Source organism: Helianthus annuus, chromosome 2 (genome assembly GCF_002127325.2).
Source record: "Helianthus annuus cultivar XRQ/B chromosome 2, HanXRQr2.0-SUNRISE, whole genome shotgun sequence".
NCBI lineage: Eukaryota > Viridiplantae > Streptophyta > Magnoliopsida > Asterales > Asteraceae > Helianthus > Helianthus annuus.
In genome coordinates this window covers 141,500,995-141,524,687 of record NC_035434.2, presented here as the reverse complement: position 1 = coordinate 141,524,687, position 23,693 = coordinate 141,500,995, and the positions used below count along the sequence as shown (strand labels likewise).

The following is a 23,693-nucleotide window of genomic DNA, read 5'->3' as shown; positions in this document are numbered from 1 at the left end:
CACTATTAAAGAACTAGAAACAAAACAACGACGTCAAAACGTCAAGGCGATTGAAAGGGCTTTAAAACCGGAAGCAAAATCCGTTAAAAAGGAACCAAGTTCATTACAACCGTTAAAATCAGAAATATCAGAATCTGTTAATAATACACGGTCTAGTAAACGAAAGGAACCTTGGAAACCTAAAACCGGTGAAATTTCAGGGGGAGACACAAAATTTCCGAATCATCAAGAAATCGAAATCACATTTATTGATAATCAGGGACGACCCAAGACCACTAAGGCTTGGGTCCCTAATTCCAACTGATTGTTGAATGATATGTGCAGGGTGTTCTAGGAGGAACTGTTAATAGTCATTGGATTGTTGACAGTGGAGCATCTAGGCACATGACCGGCGACTTACGGCTTCTTTATGATGCAAAAAACATTAGAGGAGGTTATGTCGCATTTGCTGGAGACAAAGGCGAGTACATCACTAGAGAAGGAATGATCTCCAATGGTGTTGTGAGTTTCGATAAGATCAATTATGTACGAAAAATTGATCACAATCTTCTGAGTGTTTCACAAATCTGCGATAAGAAGTTCACCGTGCATTTTGATGATGCCGGTTGCTACGTGCTGAAGCCTGGGTTTAAAATTCCAAAAGAATGGATTCTCTTGAAGGCTCCAAGGATTAGTGATCTTTATATTCTTGACATGAGCCGAGCGATAACAACATCTGCACAAGTCATTTGTTTTGTCTCGAAAGCCACATAAAAGGAGTCTGTATCTTGGCACAGACGTATGGGGCACATTCACTTGAGAAAAATGAACCATTTGGTGAAAACAATCTTGTGAATGGTGTGCCTGTGAAGAATTTTCATCTACAAGATGTCTGTGTTTCGTGCCAGAAGGGAAAGCAAGCGAAGAAGTCTCACCCGATTAAGAAAGTCAACACTGTCAGCATACCTCTTGAACGTCTTTATATGGACCTCTTTGGACCTATGAAACACAAGACAACCTTTGGGGATGCTTATTGTCTGGTGGTTACTGATGACTACTCTAGATTTTCTTGGGTATCGTTTATGGCACACAAGAGTGAAACTCCTGAAATCCTCAATAATCTTCTTACTTTACTAGAAAATCTATACACGTTGAAAGTGAAGAGGATCCGAAGCGACAATGGCACTGAGTTCAAAAACCACATAATGGATGAGTTCTGTACTTCTAAGGGCATTCTTCAAGAGTACAGTTCTCGCTACACTCCACAACAAAACGGTGTCGCTGAGAGGAAAAATCGAACGATAATAGAAACTACAAGAACGATATTGGTAGAGTCGGAGCTTCCTGTTCAGTTCTGGGGGGAAGCTGTTGCTACTGCTTGCTATACTCTAAACAGAGTTCTCACAGTTAAAAGGCATGACAAAACTTGTTTCGAACTGTTACACAAAAGGAGACCGGACATTTCTTACTTAGAAGCTTTTGGCGGTCCATGCGCTATGATTAAACCGCACGGAAAAGTTTGGCGCCAAGGCTATCGAGGGATTCTTCCTTGGATATGCTACTCCAAATTTTCGTGTGTGGAATTTGACAACCAAAAAGATTGAGTTATGGGGTGAAGTCAAGGTTCAAAGGTTTACTAATTCTGTAAGAGCTCCGGGTGATCCTTGGATGTTCGATTATGATGGACTATTCGACTCCTTTAATCTGCCAACCTTTGATGAAGCATCTGCAGCTGCTCAAATGCTATTGGAAAGTGATAATGCAGTTGACTCGTCTTTGGTACGACCAATTGTTGTTAACTCTCAAGCTTCTACTTCGGTTAACAATATTGCTCAAAATGAGGAAGTTGAAGGTGCCGCTGATTACAATGTGTCGTCGGAAGATGATGTATTAAATGATACAACTGAAGGCTCTTCGGCTCCAGTTGCTCCTGTTCAAGGTGTTTCTGAAACAACTACTCATGTGCAGAATGTAGACACTGCTGAAGCAAATGCATCTACATCTACGTCTATGCCAGGCGTGGAATTTGTTGTGGATCTTAATTTTAACAATTTGGGTATTAATACTCGTGTTCCTGATGTTCCTGAAACAAGAATTCATGATACTCATCCGCAGCAGAATATTATTGGAGATGTCCAAACTGGAGTGCAGACGCGTAATCAGCTAAGAAACGACCAGAATATTGGTTTGTATTCAGCTATCAAAGAATCAGGTTTACAAAATGATTGGTCCTTCGCGTGTTATGTTTCACAAGAAGAGCCAAAATCTTGGAAAGAAGCTCTAAAGGATAATTCTTGGGTGGAAGCGATGTAGGAAGAACTTCAACAATTCCAGAAACTGGGTGTCTGGAGACTTGTTGAAAAACCCGACGATTACAAGAAAATTGGTACTCGTTGGGTATACAAATGCAAAAAGGATGATCGTGGAGTGGTCATTCGCAATAAGGCGAGATTAGTTGTTCAAGGCTTTCGGCAAATCGAGGGAATTGACTACAACGAGGTTTATGCACCTGTTGCACGTCTGGAGGCTATTCGGATCTTTCTAGCTTATGCTTCTTTTAAAGGATTCAAAGTCTATCAGATGGACATCAAAAGCGCATTCCTTCATGGTATCGTTGAAGAAGAGGTGTATGTCGAAGAACCTCCTGGTTTTGAAGATCCTATCCATCCCGATCGGGTTTGTTTGCTCAACAAAGCTCTCTATGGTTTACATCAAGCACCGAGGGCTTAGTACGCAACTTTATCTACTTATCTGCTGGAAAATGGTTTTCGACGAGGTCTTATCGACTGTACTCTTTTCATCAAGGAAACAGATAGAGATCTTCTGCTGGTACAGGTATACATTGATGATATCATTTTTGGTTCAACTAACGATGCTTTGTGCAGGCAATTCGAGCGTGTTATGCAGGAAAAATTCGAAATGAGCGTAATGGGGGAGATGAATTTCTTTTTGGGCCTACAAGTTGAATAAACTGAGTCTGGGATACTCATCCATCAGATTAAATATGTTGGTGACATCTTGAGTCGGTTCCAGATGTCTGATGCAACGCCCATTGGCACCCCACTTCCGACTAATCATGGGATTACTCCGGACTTGAAGGGTGAAAGTGTCAACACTTCTTATTACCGCGCTATGATCGGATCTTTAATGTATCTCACTGCCTCGAGGCCTGACATAATGTATCCAACATGCCTGCTCGCAAGATATCAAGCCAACCCGAAGGCATCTCATCTGGCTGCTGTAAAAAGGATTTTTCGCTATTTGAAGGGTTGCCCGGACACCAGTCTCTGGTACACTAAGGATGATAGTTTCAATTTGATCTCGTTCAGTGATTCTGATTTTGGTGGCTGCAAAATAGACGGCAAATCTGCAACTGCTGGATGTCAGTTCTTAGGAAATCGCCTGGTCACATGGCAGTGCAAGAAGTAAACTTGTGTCGCTATATCAACTTGTGAGGCTGAATACATTGCTGCCTCAAGCTGTTGCTCTCAAGTTCTGTGGATTCAGCAACAAATGCGCGACTACGGTTTTGAATTCCTATCTACTATTTTTGTTGATAATAATGTTGCCTTACAGATTACTAGAAACCCTATGCAACAATCAAAGACCAAACACATCGAAATTAAGTATCACTTCATACGTGATTGTTTTGATAAAAGACTAATCGATGTTGTTAAGGTCCACACTGATGAACAACGTGCAGATCTTTTTACATAAGCTTTTGACAAATCTCGTTTTGACTATCTTTTGTTGGTTAATGGCATTAAGGTGAAACAAGAGTAAAACTTCTTTTGGCAGATCGTTTAAGTAAATATTTTCTGTAAAAAAAAATACAAAAAGATTTTCAAATTTTTATCTTTTCACATTTTAGGGGGGGGGGGGGGGGGAATTTCAAGAAAATACAAAAACATGTGAAAAATTCAAAAATCCAAAAATATGTCGTTTACTTTCTGTCTTTAAGTTTAAATTTTTTTTTGAAAAAGTTCAAAAAAACATTAGAAAATCAAAAATGAGTTTCTTGGATAAAAGAAGGGAAAATGATGATATACACTGGTGTGGTCTGTCAATATGGTCAAAAACAAAAAAAAAATTGAAAATTGATAAGTAGCTCTACTAACGATGTATCGGTAGGCTTACAATCAGACTAAAATGTGCAGGATGATATAAACCTAACAGACTTCAAGTCAGGTGGGAACCATTCATTGGCATATGGTCTTGGTACCGAAATTTCGTTTGAGAGATTGCCAAGGTTCAAAGATATTCTGTCTTTATGCTGTCTTATCATTTGGGTATCATGGTTGTATCTTTTACCGAAATACAACGGAGACGAAGTCTAGATCTTCCATGATACTATACATACGTATACATATTGCATACGACCTCTATAAGTGATCAACAATCAGATGTCCAAACAAAATAAGTGATAATATCACAGCTTTCTTGCGGGAGTCAAGTTCGTCTCTTTGTCTGTATGTTGGTACTAACCTGTTCACGGACTTGCTCATGTGCCCTCATGCATCTGAAAATCAAGTTCCTCATCAATAAGTGATTCTATCACATAGGGCTTGTTTTCAAACAAAAATAAGTGAGTTTCTCACATCTTTTATACGGTCAAACGGATGATAAGCAGTATACTCACCGGTAAGATGAACTCTCGTGCATACCTTGATACGGGAATGTGTCGTGAGTGGATGAACACCGACAAGTAAGTATAATTCTACCGTAAATCATATCTCCTAATTATGATTACATCTGATAAGTTGAGCTTATATGGATAACAATACCGATAATTGTGGTAGGATACTTATCTAAAGCTTTAAACAGAAATCATAAACCGTTTTGACAAAGACCGTAAGCTGGTAATGATTCTCTTACCTTGAAACTCGCAAAAAGTTTGCTTTTGTACAGTTTCTTTATGCTTATTTTTGCTTCTCGTTAGTTTACCGCATTTAAATTCTGTTTTAGTGTAATTTGTAAAGTTCGTTTTTGATTTGCCGAAGTTGAAACTCAAAATTTTCTGCCGAAAAGCCCGACACCGACTTATTTGTGATTTCACTACTACATAAAATGTCCTTTTTGCAAATTGATGATTTTAACTCAAATGGAAAATGTTTCAAAAATCAAACATTGGTGCTTCTGTGTTGACTGGTCAACGAAGACTCATTATGGTCTTTGACGAACTTTCTTGTTCGACGAAGATTTAATCTTCGTCGAGATCTGACATGGGCTAACTTATATCGGCCCAACAACAATCGACGAACTTTAAAAATAACGAAGATTTAATCTTCGCCGAGCCCAATTCATCCTTCGTCAAAATCAAATTTGGGCTAACTCATAATGGCCCAACAAAGAATCTTCGTCGAGCCCATGTGATACTTCGTCGTTATTATAACTTCGTCGAGGGGTCCAGGTATAAAAGAAGGACCCCACTGCATTATTGGTATCACTCTCAAAATCACTTTTCAAAAACCCAGCACTGTTCACTCATCTTCTTCACCAAAGCCCCTCACCGACTCAAACCTTTTGTTAAACCCCTGTTTTCTTTAACAAATCCAAGGTACCAAAATACACCAAAATCATGGTATAACCTCATAAAACCCACTGTTTGTGTCCGATGACTGTGAAACCCCTTTGAGATTTGTTGATTGATGATATCTCATATACAATTGTTCATGTTCTTGCATTTATTATCTGTTTATGTTTTGATGTGTTAGAATGTAACAGGTCTTATGTGTGGATATTGATGATTTATTTGGGTTTTTGTTTTGGGTATTGAATAGGGTATTAGGTTTACATATGTTTAAAGTTTTGTTTGATGTTTGCTTTGGTTTGTTGATGAAAATGTTGTTATAATATGTGCTTTCATTTGAGATGTTTAAATCGTTTGAAACTAGGGTGTTTGGGGTTATTGATGTTTTGTTTGTAATTTGGGGGTGTTGGACATTGATGTTGATTGCGTAATACTTGGTTAAAATTCTGGGTTTTGGGTTCCTTATATTGGCTATTTGGATGTTGATTGATGTTGAATCAACTGGGATTCAACCTGTTTCGGCGAAGAATCCCGTATGATGAAACCCCCAATTTGTTTTTGAAACGACAAAACCTAAATAGGCGAACCTTAAAGTGACGAAGTTTCCAATCTTCGTCATAGATCATGTGAGACGAACTTCTCCTATGGTCAATGGAGAAACAATCTTCGTTGACTATAATTGACTTTCATTGACCAAACAATCTTCGTCAAGATAAGGCGACGAAGATTCAGTCTTCGTCATTAAGTGGAAACTTCGTCACAGGGACCCTTCTTCATCTGTTCAACACTTAGAAAATTTTTAATGGTGTCCATGTTTAACACTTTATACAGTATGTATGTCTATACATGATTAATGTTCACAATGTTCATTAAAAGTGTATACATGTATGTATTCTATAAGTGTTATGTATTTTTGTCTTATTGCGGTTATTTGTCGTATGCAGAATGGCTCTGAAAGCACAAAACGCAAACCGGCCACCAAGAAAACTAACAAAACGAAAGAAGAAATTATGTCCGAACCTCGACACAATATGGTAGCATTCTTGGATCCTGAAGGAAAGCTTGGCGGATACAAGGAGATTACTCAATGGTTGAGGGAATCACGGATAAACAAAGCAATTACTTTCTCAACGCCGGTTTACAAGTCTCTTATTAAAGAATTCTGGAATTCAGCGAACGTGATTGAAGTTGACGGAAAGGAGCTGATTCAGGGGCAGGTTAGCCAGTTGAACGTGAATGTATCCCCTGATATTCTGAACTCTGTTTTGGAACTTCAAGATGATGCCAATGCTCCAGATTCTATTCCGATCATGTGCACGCGTGGATGTTTACTTAGAATGAAGTGCATCGATGATATCTTCTCTAGACAGATCAACAAAGCTAAATTGCCGCTGCAATACAAATTCTTACTTCACGTACTGATTCAATGTATAAGCAAAAGCCATGCTGGATATGATATGGCCGGGAACGATCTCGTTGGGTTGATGGTAGCATTAGTATTAAACAAGCCCTTCAACATTTCAAAGTTCATCTTCGCCAATATGAAAGAAAATCTTAGAAGAATAGGATCTCGTACATCTGGCAATAAATTCTGGATGTATCCGAGGTTCCTACAGATGATTATGAATGTTCAACATCCAAATATTCCAAAGGTAGATAACGACATACTCAAGATTGATACTATGCACGAACAGTCTCTACTGATATTCAAGGGTTTTTCCGTAAAGAGATATGTAGAATCTGATCCTCCAAGGAAGATGTTTGGAGCCTTAGACAACACAGAGTACTTCGCTCCTGCAAACGATAAATGGCGTCACGACGACAGCCAATCGGATGACGAAGAGCCAACATTGAAAAAGATGATGGAAGACAAGTTTGGTCATAAAAGTGATTCATCTGATAGCGACGGTGATAGTGATAATGAAGGTGGTGATGCTAGTGCTACCAGCGCATCTGCTGCCGGTACAACTGGTGCTAGTAGTGCTGGAGGTGATGCAGAGGATTCTGAGTCTGATGATAATCGACCAGAACCAGGATATGAGTTCTATCTTAATGAGAGTGGGGTTAGGAAGACACGTCGGATTAGACAGGAGGAGGATGCTGATTATGTACCGTCAGATACTGAAGCCGACCAGTTAAAAAGAAAGGAAACTGTTGTTCGACGCAAAAAGAAAAGCTGAAAGACAGTTGGTTCTTCATCTGCTCAACCAACTTCCTCAGAACCAGTACATGAAGCAACAACAACAGAACGACCACCCGTGGTTTCTTCTGCTGCTGAAACACAAACAGTCACTCCTCAAGCTACTCCACAATGAACAATGGCATCTGTCATCAGAGAAACAACATCTCAGCATGGATCAGAACGCCGAAGCAGAATGTTCTCAGAAATGGAACAAGATGAGAAGGTAGATTTCTTATTCTCACAATTACAGGCTGCTGCAAAACAAATCGATTGGTAATAGGCGTTCATGAACATTACAAAGAGCGATTTTATCAAGAAACAGTTGGAGATGAATACGTTGAAGTCCACTGTTCAAAGACAACAAGCTGAGATTACACGCCAACAATCTGAAATTGATCAACTTAAGGCTGAGAATGCACGTTTAAAGGATGCTAATGAAGAAAGGGTACGCGGATTACAGCAAATGCGAGCTGCTGATAATGCTCGTGGTATTGATATGAATCATTTGAAAGAAAGAAGCGCTGCTGTTCAAAGGTTAGCCGAAGCTCTTAAAGCAAAGCATGATGATATGAAAGAATGGTACAACAGTCGAAATACCAAGATAACAGATGGGGTCAAGAAAATCAATGATGGTTTCGAGATCGTCAGAAAGCGTGTTAACATTATGTGGGTTGACCGATGCAAACAACAGGAAGCCTTGAAGAAACGACATCATGATTCTGAAGATCCGGGTAACCCAGACCCTTCCGCTATATCTGAACAACCACCAGCTGCTGAATCTACTAAGATTGCTGCTTTCGAGCCTCCACAGATTGAATCTACACAAGGAACCTCCAGTGGCGCTGTAGAAGAAATACAACAGCTAGAGAGCAGTTCTTACGTTGAAGGTTCCTTGGCTGGTACATCCTCTGTTCTTAGCTCTGCTGACATTGCTTTACAGGTTGTACATCCTGTATCTGAAGAAGTTCTGGAAGAAGGAGAGTTTGTTGCTGAACTCTCGAACGAGCAGATGCTAGCGTTGATGAAATGAAAGCAATCGATGATGCTTCCATTGATAATATTCTAAGTGAACCTGAAACTGCAGACATAGAAAATATTGATGAGATCGTTTTTGAAGGCGAAACTAGGAAGTCGACTTATGTACGTGAAGATGGAACAGAGTTCAACCCGTTTGATGAAGACTGGTTGAAAGATCATTTGGAAGATATCGACGAAAAGCTAAAGAATCGTGATTCAACAAATGATGCAACCGAATCATTCAAAGAATGGAGAAAACTGTTCCTTTCCAAGGTTGCAAAGCCTACACCTTCTGAAACTCAAGTCGATTATTTGAAGTTCGATAAAGAAAAGCCTCGTGGAAAAATACTCAGTTGGATGTTTGTGAAGGAAATCCATTGCATGGCGATTAAACGTGAACATGGAATTCAGTATTTCAGATCGCTTTTGAGTATTCTATCTCTTCAATTCTATGATGTGGCTGCATTATCAAAGTTGGAGCTGATCAATCATTCAAAATATAAAGGAGCAACTCTTTTTGGTCGTAGGATAAAGATAAATCGGAGGATAGGGTGGAAAGACGAGTTATACAAGCCACAATTTCCGATGTATCAACAGATAAAGTTTACTTTGGATCCGTCAACCAACACGACGAGGTACAAGCTCGTTTATCAGCCCGAGAAGGTTATGGACAAGATCCCACTGATGCCGATGAAGCAGAACTTCTTGGAAAAAAATGACTTTATGGTGTTATGACTCCGATATGCACGAAGCCGTTATTGTGTTCAAAGATGATCAAGAGAATTTCTGCATGCTCGATCCGATGTGGATAGTGAATATGTCTGCGGCCGACATCATCAAGTTATTCCGACATGATATCTTTTATGAAGACAAGGACACACACCAAGCGTTACGATTTCAACGCGTCGCTTGTTTCTATTATTACCGTGGTATTCATGCTGGAAGCACCTGGTCGGAAAAGCACTGAAGACTCAAAGAGCGAAGACCAAACAACAGACAAGGGGGAGTTTGTTGGTACATTTGTGTGTCTGTAACTTTGTCTTGTTTACGTTGTATTTTGAACGGTCATTTGTAATTGAGTCTGTTAGTTCCGTTAAGTCTAACTAGTCGGATATCCTCCTATCTTACTTGGTATGACGTTTGTCTTTGTATTGTATGTTTAACATAATGCAAGTGTGCATTTATGTTGCGTCTGTCTGTTTGTTCGTTATCATGCTTAACTGTTTAACAAGTACATATGTTCTGTCCATGTTTAATATTTTACGAAGAATCAATCTACGTCAAACATCATAGTGGCGAACCTTCCAATGTTCGTCGATGGGTGTGTGTGACGAAGAATCAATCTTCGTCACACATATTCTTCGTCACATAGGAGTTCGCCAGTGGACAGTATATATAGCTAGTTATGTTTAACAGTTAAGGTATGAGAGCATAGAGAAAAACTGAGAGTTTATCGTTCAAGCATTGTGTGTATATGTTTGATGTTGTTCTCATCTTTTTATTCTAAAGTGAATCTTTGGTTATCTGTTGTGTTTATTTGCTATACTCGTGATTGTGTTTGTGATAAACAGGGACACAAGCTTAGTAGGATGATGGTTAGGTTAAGGTTTTATGTATGTAAGCTACTTTAAAAACTGTTTTGTCTTTTGCTACTTAGATTATGGTATTTTGTAATTTGCACTTTGTATCAGCAGCATATGTACTGCTTTTTGGCCAAATGTTGGCAATCGGAAGTTTAGTGTCACACCCCAACCAATGGCGGAAACATCGGGATGAGACGAAGTGTGAAGATTGCTCGAGACATCATAACACTATTTGTGACGATAATTAAATAATTCCCATTTCATTTCATAACTTCAAATTGTCAACATTACATAAACTCAAGTAACAACAAGTTCAAAAGAAATACATAATAACATAAGCAAAATTGATACGACATACTAAACCTAACGTCTATATGTGTATCTAGGCATCAACACTACTTCTTTTCATAGCATCGTCATCATCAACCTGTAACATGTTTAAAATACAATTCAATGCAAAAGCAAAGGCGAGTATACAAGTTTGGTACGTACATAACAAAAGATAAGTTTTAAACAATTCCTCATAGCAAGCATGCGATTCAAGATAAACGATAAATATGGCATGTGTCTAACATATCAAACCAAGGAAACGCAACATGCTCATGACATTACCTCAAGTTTACGGGCGGGTCGTTAATCCTATAGCGCTACATATGTCACGGTTTGGCTCGTACGAAGTTAATGATAAGTTCAACACATAAGTTTCACCCAAGTTTAAAGTATCAAGCAATCACGTATACAAGCATGTTATAGGAATGTTCATGTGTTTAAGCAAAAGGTTCATGCGTAAGTTTGTTGATAGGTAAACATGTTACACCCCAAAAGTGGTAAAAGTAAAAAGGGGAAATACGAGTATACTCACATCGGTTGCGTATGAGAATTCCTTGCGATGAGCGCACGAGTAAAGATGAAGAATCCAATGGAAACGAACAAAATGGGTATCCTAGATATTCACATATCGATCTAATTAATAATTGTACCTTAAATAACCTTCCTAATATTTTATGTTTTACAATTTAATAATTTTGCAAATTATAATTTATCCCATATAAAAGAATTAGAATCATTTATTAGTGTTCTTTTATAAACAGATTGTCCTTAGCTTACATTATACATGTTGTAGAATTAATTGTTAAATAAGATTTGTTTTAATTAGAATCAATAAACAGTTTATAAACTAAATAGAAAAATAGATTTAAGTCAAATGTAAACCATAAAAAAATGATTAATACGTCACACTTGTTTTTAAGCAAAATGTAAATATATGAGTAGTTTTGTTTTTGTAGATCATCATTGACTACTCGATGGTTTCCTTTTTCTTTTTCTTTTTTTACTTAAAGGTTAAAAAGAAATTCAGTAGGAAGTGTATGAGTTCTCCAAATAACTTTATAACAACCATCGAGCACAGTTCAACTCGTAAATCACATCAACAATCATCCTACTGTTTATGATTATGAATCAAACTTTGGCGTTTCAATTATTGGATAAATCAAATGGTAAAAGACAAAGAAAGGTATACCGATAACGAGTCGAGTCGAGTTCGGACGTAAAACTCCGGCAGCGTCTAGTTCTTCTCCAGTGATGCTCCGACCTTCCCGGTGGATGTGCAGAGACGATTCGAAACGAAAGAAGTGATTCCCGTCGAGCTTCGATCTCCGGCAAGCTCCGGTGACTTGTTATCGAACAGGGAACGAAATGACGTCGACGTGATCCTGGTCGTGAACCTCCGACGTCGTCCTTGTAACTCCGACGAGTTGCGGTTTCTCCGGAGTTATCGACCCGTACCAGATTCTATTCCGAAGGTCTGGTTGCGAGTTCTCCGGCGGCGTGTTATCGAACAGAGAGGGTGAAAGGGAGGTGTTGGATGGTTGGGTGGTGTCTAAACAGGTTTAAAAGTGGTGGTTGTTTGCGGCGGTTCAAGCAAGAAAGGAAAAGGGAGTGGTTTATGTTTGGAAGCCATGGATGTCAAGTTTAGTATTTGGGCGGCAATAGTTTAAAAGGAAACTTGTTGTACTAATGAATGGTGTGAGCATTAATAGATTAACACAAAACTGGTTGGACCAGGTGTGCGCGTCGTTTGGTTAATCGGAGACCCGAGTTCCGAAATTTGCACAACAGTCCCTGTGGTTTTATTCAGTAATTTGCACAATCAGCCCCTAAGGTCAATAGAACTAACTTGGCTTACTAACTAGGTTAACTTGATTTATTATAAAAATTAAACTTTTTAAATTGTAAAATTAATTAATTTAATTAACTAAACACTTTATAAATAACCATATTTATAACGAAATTAAAATAACGATAAAAGATTTTCGATGCTACAACGGATTAAAATTTTGAAAGAGGCAAGCTTCTAAAAATAAATTTTTAAGACTCGATTTCTAAATTAGAAAAAAAAAGTTATGACATCGCGGAGCGTTACATTTAGTTTATATCTAAATGGGTCAGTTTTGTGCTTTTGTAAATGGGTCAAATGGCCAGGTTTTCTGATTAGGTTTTAAGCAGGTTTTGTGGTAAGTTTTTTCGCTTATTGAAATGGGTCAAATAGCCAGGTTTTGTTCAGGTCTTAATGTGATCAAATGGCCAGGCTTTGTGTAGGTCATAATGGTAATTTCTTTCATGTCCACAATATTCATAAACACATTCAACGTTCATTAACACATATATTCATTTACACCAGTTTAAAGATACAATACTTGGCCAAACTTACCATTTTGCAAAAACTGTGACTACAATAGCCTTACATAATCCCCACAACCAAACCCATCAGTGCATACAATCACAAGTACATCCAAAAAAGAACAAACAACATAAACCCTATCCAACTATAAACCGACATCTTCTTCAATTTCCTAGAATTTCTTTCATTGTGATAGATTTTGTCTTCAAGAACTCTGTTAGCATCTTCAGTGACTTTAATTCTGTCTACAAGAACTCTATTAGCAGCTTCAAGATTTTTCCTTGCCCTAAGCAAACCTGGGATAATGTCCACGCATCATTGACACCTTGTGAGATCATACCAGCCTAAGAATCCGCATGTTGAACCTTGATCTAGGCAACCATGGAATCTACGACCATGGTTATTGTCGGTCCAAGAAGTCAATATTATTGCTTCTTTACCACATCGGCACATCACCATCTTCAATTTGGGGAAAGATTTCAACTTGCGATGTTTGGTAGTGTTTAGTAGTTCTTGATGATAATCGATTGGGGAAAATGTGAAGAATTTGGGTTTGGGGTTCTTTAAATTAGGGGGAAATGATCAGGGTAAACATTAAATGACACAACTACCCTCACGTGACCTGCACGTGGTTAAAATTAACCGGGAAGACAAACTGGGTTAGGCTCAAAGAGTAAAACGTGCTTGATTTTTAAACATAAAGGACGAAACTCGTCAACTTTAAACATAAAGGACACCGCCTGTAAGAGGCATAAAGATAAAGGACAATTTTTGCAATTCACTCCAAAAAAATATATTTTTAAACTAGTTTAAAAATAAACATTTTAATAACATAGAGAAACTAAAGAATGTTTAAAATATTTTATTGTTTTATTAAAAAATAAAAAAACCTTGAAACTAATAACATGGTGAATCGCATGCGATTCCTATCTTCGTAGCCATTTAATGGTTTAAAACCTTTATATATCTACACACTTATTTATTAATTTTCTTTTTTATCTTTAAATAATAAAATAATAATAAATTAGTGAATCGCATGCGATTCCTATCTTCGTAGCCATTTACTGGTTTGAAACATTTATATATTTACACACTTATTTTTTTAACTTTTTTTTATCTTTAATGAATAAAATAATAATAAATTAGTGATGTTAGGTACGACGGGAGAGACAGGTGGTACTAATGTTTGGTACGACGGGTCGACGAGGGAGATAAGGCAAGAGTGTCGAGATAGAAGAGGTGGTTATGGCGGCGACAATGGTTGTGGTGATGAAGGTTGAGGTGGAGAAGAGAGAATAAAAGAAAAAAAGAGTATGTATAGTGTGTGTGTGTACAGTGGCGAAGATTGAACGAAAACTCAATGGAAGTCGGACTCTCAGAATCCAAATCGGTGGAAGTCGGACTCTTGAAAAATCCAATATTTTACACAAAAAAAATTTAGAAATTTTCGGTAAAATTATAACTACGAGCGAAAAATCGATAAGTTGCCAAAATCGTAAAAAAATAAAAAAACATATATACTTTAATGTGTTTATATATATATAATTATAAATGTGTTTGTATATGTATACATTATGATTAATATATTATTTTTTTTACTTTAATGGTAAACACACACACATATATATATATATATATATATAATTATTTTTTTGTTTAAAGATAAAAAAGGAAATTAAAAAATAAAAGAATAGATGGGTAAATTGCCAAAATTATCCATGAAATTTGGGAATTGTCAATTGTCAATATCGTCTGTGAGTTAACCATACATTTTAACTGAGTTTGTGATTTGGGTGGAAATGACAACAAAAATGAAACCTCGTGGTCCAATTACAAAAAGTTTCATTTTTAAACTGAAGTGGCCGGATGAAGTGACCAAACCTCAATAACGATTTTAACGTTTTACTCTAAACATATTTATGCATTAAAGGTGCATTCGTTTCTTTTCCCTGATAACTCACACATATTCTAATTTTACTTCTAAAGTTACACTTTTATACATTATAGAACTTAAACCTTAAATCTTCTAAAAAGACATATTTTCCATATATCATTTACCTTGGTGCCGTTAGGGTGGAGAGGCCCCTTCACTACTAGAAAAATTAAAATTTCTGACACCATTTTCTGTAGGAAATGCGTCACAACTCGCGATTTTCTACGAATTTGTGACAAAATGCATATGTAGGAAAACCACTTGTAGGAAACTGGTTTCTTACGCATTTTCTACGCATTTTCCTACCAATTTCTGACAGAAAAGGGATGTCACAAATTGCTATACATTTTCTACACATTTTCCTACCCATTTAACGGAAGTTAATTTTTAATTTTTGCTACACAATTGTCACGAAATTTAATTTTTATATATTTTGATAGTTTATGACAAATTTCTGACTACCTGTTTACTACGCATTTCTGACGAATTTGTAATAAATAAAATGAAAAAAAAAGGTTTTTGACGATAGATTTTGTGTCACAAACCCGTCAGTAAAAATATCTTTTGTTTAAAGAAAATGTTTTTTGTTGTTTTATTCTATTTATAAATCATCCAAGAGATCTAGAGATCTGATACAAAAGCAAATAAAACTAAAAACTATACAAATTCAATAACATTAATCATAAATGTATACAAATTTACAAACAAAAAATGTATAAAATCTACGAACATAAAGAAAATGAAATTACATATTCCTTTAACAAATTCAATATCATTAACCCACACCCATCTCATTTTTCAGCTCTGGAGAATCGAAACCAACATCGAACACCTTCCGAGCAACTCAGCAACTCAACATCAGCAACCGACACAACATCAGCAACTCAAGTGGTGAGAAAAGAATTTCATTTCATTCAGGCAAATCATCGAACACCTTCCGAGCATTAAAAAACATCAAGTTTCAGACTTTCATTTAATTAAAGTCAGAACCTGTGGTGGACGAACAACAAGAAGAACAAAAACAAGAACTGATTTAAAGTAAAACTGCCAGAGAGCTCGGGCACAAATCCGACGGTGAAACAATACAATGGATTTTACAACAAGCTCAACCGTCCACGCCACCGCCGCCGGTGAAATAATATAATTCTCCGCCTCTCTCTCTCGCTCGAACAACGACCCGACAACCTCCACCACGCCACCGCTGCCGCCTACAGTGGTGGCCGATGATGGAGATGTGGGTGATTCTGGTGGTTGAACTGAAGCAAAAAGGGTGGGGGCAGGGATCTTGGGGTGTGCGTGTTTGAAGAGATTGTGTTTGAAGAGATTTTGATATTTGTGGGTTTAATGATTTTATGTTTCTAGAGGTATTTTTAAACTGTTGGATTGAAAATTAGGTGAGCAATGGACCGTAGGATGGTGATCCATGTGAAGTTTAACTAAAGCTTTTGATTGGCTTAATTATGTGTAAAACATTATGCCTTCATTATCCTTTTCATAAGTTAGAAAATTGGAATCTATTTACTTGTATTATTATTAACTAGTTAATTAATAAAAAAATATTTTTATTATTAATATGGTGGCACATAAATTATATCCAGTTTTTATTAATCACATTTTTGGTAAACTATATGTCATGTAATTAGATTTTAAATCTTAAATTTGTTATAAACTAGTATTAAGCCCCCGCGTTGCGGTGGGGGTGTAAAATCGTGACAAATAGCACCAAGGCCACAACACCGCTAAGGACCACCAACACTGAAGTTGCGAAGTGTTAATGCGGAGAAATTAGAACGAAGCGTAAAACAAAATGTAAAAATGTTGAACCACACAAGAACGCTGCGTCGTGTTAACTCGCAAAATTTAGAACAAAACGTAAAACAAATTTTTGCGAAATATGAAAAGTATAGTGTACTAAAGTTGAAAGTAAAAAAGTTCTTAAGTTATATTGACAAAGATAAAAAGCTTTGGGGTTAAAAGTAAAAAATCAAAATAGTTTTAGGTTAAAAGTGTAATTATATCAATTTTTTTTGAAAATCTCCATAAGTACAGAGTACAACTACTCAATGCATCAACATATTGATAATTTATAATGTATAAATATGTTTCATTATTCTTTTTATTTACAACTATCAAATAAGATTTAATTATTAATTCCAAAACATACTTAAAAAATTAAATGTATTATAGTTATATAATAATTAGGGCTGCATACGAACCAAACGTTCGGCGAACAGTGTATAAAAGAACATGAACAGAGGTAACGTTCTCCTTAAACACTATTTATTATCGTTCTAATGCTTGTTTTGCGAGAAATTAAGAGCCGTAAATTACCGATTGTCACAGCATTTTGATTGGCTCACGTGTTTATATTTGAAAGTGATTTATTTACCACATGCCTCCATCACATTCTTTTTAGTTGAAAATTGGAATCTATGAGTTTTATTATTATTGCACATTAATTATCAATATATTTTTGAAAGGACACTTATATTATAATGCCAAATCTCGACAGACTTGCGGCGATCTCGACAGACTTACGAGAATCTATGAGCTTTCTTTCAACCCCTTTGAACCTATAATCGAACCTGCTTGCCCATCTCGACAGACTTGCGGCGATGTTTCAGTGATACCCGGATGAACCCATGAACCCATCAAGTGGGCACACCGTCCATCTTTAGGCTACAAATTCTTTAGTATGAAACAATTACCTAATAAATAGTAAATAAATTATCTGAAAGTTAATTCTCTTGTAAATTCCATGGTATCTCTTAACTTCATGCATAAATCAACAAAGTTTTAACTAGTTATTTTTTTAAAGTTAGGGTGGAGGGTATGATTCAAACACTTTAGGGTGTTTGCACCCCCTTCACTCTCAATTTTCTACTTAAACACTAGGAATGATTCAAACACTCACTCAGTTAAAAAAATAAAAAATGGGTGTGCCTATTGGCACACCAAACCCTAGCAAAACTAGGGTTTATATACGCAGCGTATAGGTCAATACGCAGCGCATAGGGTTAACCCTCTACGCTGCGTATTGACCTATACGCTGTGTATATAAACCATGGATCTCAGTGCCTAATAACCAATCATTGCACAGAAAACAAGGCTTATATACGCTGCGTATAGGTCTCTAAGCAGCGTATATAAACCATCTGAAAATTTGGGGTCATTTTGGTAGGTTTGAAGCATCAGTTTTTCACAATGCGTAGAGACCTATACGCAGCGTATATAAAGGTCTAAAAATGTCCTTTATACCCTTGTGTTGAGGCTATACGAAGCCAAATACAAGGGTAGTTGTGTCATTTTTGTCTCATACGCTGCGTAGGGATCTATACGCAGCGTATATAAAGCTCCATTTTTGTATTGTTTTTGTGTATTTCTTTGTTTATTTATAAAAAAAGAAAATTATTTATAAAAACAATATTATTGGTAATACAAATATAAATTATAAATATTAAAAATAATACAAATATTATGAATTATAAAAATTAAAAATAATACAAATATTATGAATTATAAAAATAAAAAATAATACAAATATTATGAATTACAAGACCTACAGAGAACCTATACGAGACTTACACTATACACTATACGATACGATACGATATAGCACCCGTATAGGCCTATAGGCGTGGTTTAGGTCCCGTATTGACCTCGTATAAGCCTATAAGTGTGATATCGTATCGTATAGGTGTAGTTTAGGTCTCGTATTGACCTCGTATAAGCCTATAAGTGTGATATTTTATCGTATAGGTGTGGTATAGGTCACGTATTGACCTCGTATAAGCCTATAAGTATGATATCGTATCATATAGGTGTGGTATAGGTCTCGTATTGACCTCGTATAAGCCTATAAGTGTGATACCATATCGTATAGGTGTAGTATAGGTCACATATTGACCTCGTATAAGCCTATAAGTGTGATATCGTATCGTCTAGTAGCGTATCATGTTGCATCGTATTGTATAGTGTAGTAGCGTATAGGTTCCATGTAGGTCTTGTATAGGTCCCATGTAGGTCTTGTATACGCCTATAGGCCTAGACGGGACCTAAACCACACCTATAGGCCTATACGGGACATATATACACCTATAGACCTATACGGGTGTTATATCGTATCGTATAGTAGCGTATCGTGTTGCATCGTATCATATAGTGTATAGTATAAGTCTCGTATAGGTGATGTATATGCCTATAGGCCTACACGGGACCTCAACCACACCTATAGGCCTATACGGGACATATATACACCTATAGAGCTATACGGGTGTTATATCGTATCGTATAGTAGCGTATCGTGTTGCATCATATCATATAGTGTAGTAGCGTATCGTGTTGCATCGTATCGTATAATATATTTGTATTATTTACCAATAATATTGTTTTTTTATAAATAATTTTCATTATTAGTTTTTATAATTCATAATAGTTGTATTATTTTTAATTTTTATAATTTATATTTGTATTATTTACCAATAATATTGTTTTTTATAAATAATTTTCTTTTTTAATTTTTATAATTAATAGTAGTTGTATTATTTTTAATTTTTATAATTTATATTTGTATTATTTACCAATAATATTGTTTTTTATAAATAATTTTCTTTTTTAATTTTTATAATTCATAATAGTTGTATTATTTTTAATTTTTATAATTTATATTTGTATTATTTACCAATAATACTGTTTTTTTATAAATAATTTTCTTTTTTTATAAATAAACAAAGGAATACATAAAAAAATACAAAAATTGAGCTTTATATACGCTGCGTATAGGAGGGACGCAGCGTATATAAACCCTTGTTTTCTGTGCAATGATTGCTGATAAGGCTCTGAAATCCATGCTAAGTATAGGTCTATACGCAGCGTATAGGGTTAACACCTATGCGCTGCGTATAGATCTATACGCAGCGTAGGTAAACCCTAAGTGTGCAGATAGGCAAACAGGGTGTGTAGATAGTTAGAGCCTAAAAAATTTGATTGGTTCTCTCTCTCTCCTCTCTCTCTCCTCTCTCTCTCCTCCATCCCCATCCCTTCTTCTTTACCTTCGGTGGATACTCACCAATTCCACCCCTTCTCTCCTACTCCCCACTCACCAATCCACCACCGGAAATGATTCACCGATCGACAACTATCCTCCCCGATCCTACTCCCCACAATCGTACCGTCCCCCTTAAAGAAAAATCTAATATATAACTTTAAAAGATCATGAATTTTAACTAGTTATTTTTATAATGTTAAAAAAATATAATATATAATTTGAAAAGATCATGAATAATAATTGTTTGAAAAAAAAAATTCCTCATACCCATCATATAACAAAAATCATAAAGCACTAATTTGTTTTGATTGGGATGAATCAATTTAATGATTTTAGATGTTGAGTGAATGAATTGAAGACTCGAGTAACAAAAGGGATCAAATGCAATTTATTGTTAGTTAGGGAAGCAAGGTGTAATTGACCCCACCCTAAATTCCCAAACTGTAACACACACCCCTCTCCTTACCCCACCCCCACCCCCAACATCTCTCCTCTTTTTGTATTCTCTCTTTCCACTTTTTATATTACAACTATCCAAAAGGGCCTCTTCACACTATACTCAAAACCTCTCTCTCTCTCTCTCTCTCTCTCTTCATCTCTCTCTATATTACAACTATCCAAATGAAGAATCTATGCCTTTGATCAGTCGATGGAAAAGAAACCGGATCATTCAAAGAGTAACTCAGACAATTCAAACATAATGACAAGCACAACATTTTCTGATCAGATTCCGGCAGTCTATAGTGGTGTTGGTGGTGGTTTTTTCGATATGCCTCAAGGGTGCTTAGACATGTTAAATTATCAGGACGACGGTGGCTCGTCTCTCTTCGATTTGTTTCAACAACCGGACTTGGTACCCGAACAAAAACGTCATCTTCTACCACCTGTTTCCACCGTGCCGGAGACGGCTGAGATGGTGAATACACCCACGCAAAACTCTTCTTCCATTTCATGGTCTTCAAACGATGCAGCCAATATTGTTGATCAGGAGAATAAAAGCAGATCTGTTCAAGAAGAAGATGATCTTCATGATGGTGATGATGATCAAGAAAAAAGTACTACTAACAAACAGTAAGAACCCTAATTTCCTTCACTACAGAACTCACACTGTTGGGTGTTTTTGTGTCTGCTTACTGTGTGTTTTTCACACACTATTTGGTGTTTCTTGTGTGTGTTTTTCACACACTATTTGGTGTTTCTTGTGTGTGTTTTTTCACACACACATGTGTTTTATGTATTTTGTGTGTTGTTCATCAGATCCATCTTGCTAAATGAATATCAAGAAAAGATCTTTCATCAAAACTAGCACACACTTATGGTGTTTTTTTTTTTGGTGTGTGTATTTGGTGTTTCTTGTGTGTTTTTTTACACACACACACAAGAGTTTGTATGTGTTCTTCATCAAATCCATCATTGCCAGATTAATATCAAGAAGCATCTGTTTACAAAATTAGCACTCACTTGTGATGTTTTGTGTGTGTGTGTTGATGATTAACCTTTCATTTTTCTTTTTATTGTCTTTTTTTTACACACATACATGAGTTTTTATGAGTTCTTCATTCCTTCTTCATTGCCAATTAATGAAATCAAGAAAATTATATTCCAATAGTTAATGTAACTTTTGTGTAATTTTCAGATATTAATTCAGTGGTTCTGACCCAGAAAAAGAAAGAAAAGAAAAGAAACACCTTTATTTCTAGTTTCACACATACACGTTTTGTTCAAGATCTTTGTTTTGACCAAGAATTAGGTCCTTTTCACACACATATACACACCCAAAACTAGATTTGACGAACGGGTCTTATGTGGTGCATCAGTTTTCTAGATTTGACAGATCTTTATTTTTTATTTTTATCTAAATTGTTTTATTTATTACAAAATGATTTTTTTTTTCTGAATAACTATATATTTTATATATGTGCTTTATTCTTGAGCTAAAACGTGGCTGTTTCATTGTATTTCATAGCTTAAAACCCAAAAAGAAGAACCCAAAAAGGCAAAGGGAACCAAGATTTGCATTCATGACAAAGACTAATATTGATCACTTGGATGATGGTTATAGATGGAGAAAGTACGGTCAGAAAGCTGTGAAAAACAGCCCTTTCCCTAGGTATACTCTCTCTAGATTCCATCTGTTTCTCTCTCTAAACCTTTTTTTTGTTGCCCTAACATATGACTATATCCTTTGGAGTTTTGATGCATTCATATGATGTAATTAAAGATAGTTCCTATAGAGTCTTGTTCATATGGTATCATTAAGAACACGCATACATACTCTCAGTCAATTATATTTTGTAAAGATTGAAGCAATTTTATTGTTGTACAAAATATATAGGAGTTACCATAGGTGCACAAGTGTGGCTTGTGGAGTGAAGAAGCGAGTCGAAAGATCATCCGATGATCCATCCATCGTGATCACAACTTATGAAGGTACCCACACTCACCCGTATCCGATGACACCTCGAGGAAACATCGAGATCTTGTCAGAAACCACCAATCATGGTGGTGGTGTTTCTTCTTTTCGTTTTACACAACCTCACTACCAACACCGACAACCACAACCACAACTACTACCCTATTTCCAAAACCAAACAATACAATCATCTTCTCTAGGCTTTAACACCACTAATGCTAGTGCCCATCCATCATCATACTCCCATCCACTTCATGAAAGACGATTTTGCCCTTCATCTTCTTCTACATTGCTTAGAGATCATGGACTGCTTGAGGATGTCATCCAATTCCAGTTTCAGAATGATAAGCCCAAAGAAGAACAGAATTAAGGTGGTGTACCATATAAATTAAGTACTTTTGAGCAATCTTTATTATCTTATGTACTAACAATGTTCGATGATAATTTTTTCACGTGTTAATTGCCTATTTTTAGGTAATTAGAAACACATGGTTGATTGTTGCTTAGCGATTTTCGATCATCGAATCAGTGTGTACAATGACTAGGGTTCTTTTTTTTTTTTTTTTTGGCTTTTTGGCTAGCTAATTATGAAGGGGTTTTATTGATGTTGGTTCTTTCGTTTGTTCATTGTACCTGCCAGATATTCCCATATCTTGCTATTGGGATTTAGGGTATATATGATATTGTACATCTAAATATATTTCACTTAAAAGTTCTTATTCCGTATACTTGTCCAATAAGGTTTTTGTCATATAGTTTTACTTTATAGTAATTTTTGCATCACAAAATAATGTCTTTTAAATATATTTAATACATTACATACACATAGGGATGAGCTTGGTACCATTCGGTACCGGTACCGAAAGAATCGGTACCGAAAATCCCTAAAAGTGGGTACCGGTACTGGTCCCGAATATACCCGGTTCGGTACGGTTCGCAACCGGTACGGTACCGGTATTTGAGGGTAAAAACCGGTAAATACCGGTACCGAACCGGTATCGTACTGGACCGGTACCGAAAATGCTAAAATTCGGTACCGAATCGGTACCGAAAAAGTACCCGGTTCGGTAAATTCGGTACCGGTACCAGGAACAATTTGCTCATCCCTACATACACATGTATGCTATGACTAACAAGCATCTTTATATATCGTATTGTTGTGCTTTGATTTTTCGAGAACACGCAATACTAAAATTGGCTAAATTACATTTTTCGTCCTTTATGTTTCAGTGTTTCGACAGACGCACTGTACTTTAAGTTTAAAAATTACATTGTATGTCCCTCAGGTTTGCAACCAGTAACAGACAGTGTTCTTTCTCATAAACCTAG

The 23,693-nt window shown here is 36.3% G+C and overlaps 1 protein-coding gene across 1 annotated transcript; it reads left to right on the top strand.

Moving 5' to 3' along the window:
* Window positions 1-20,473: 20,473 nt before the first annotated feature.
* LOC110907968 (probable WRKY transcription factor 48) lies at window positions 20,474-22,851 on the top strand. The gene is made up of 3 exons (XM_022152882.2): window positions 20,474-21,022; window positions 21,918-22,061; window positions 22,287-22,851. Exons 1-3 carry the CDS (start codon window positions 20,601-20,603, stop codon window positions 22,732-22,734), a joined length of 1,014 nt encoding a protein of 337 aa, XP_022008574.1. The 5' UTR covers window positions 20,474-20,600; the 3' UTR covers window positions 22,735-22,851.
* Window positions 22,852-23,693: the final 842 nt, after the last annotated feature.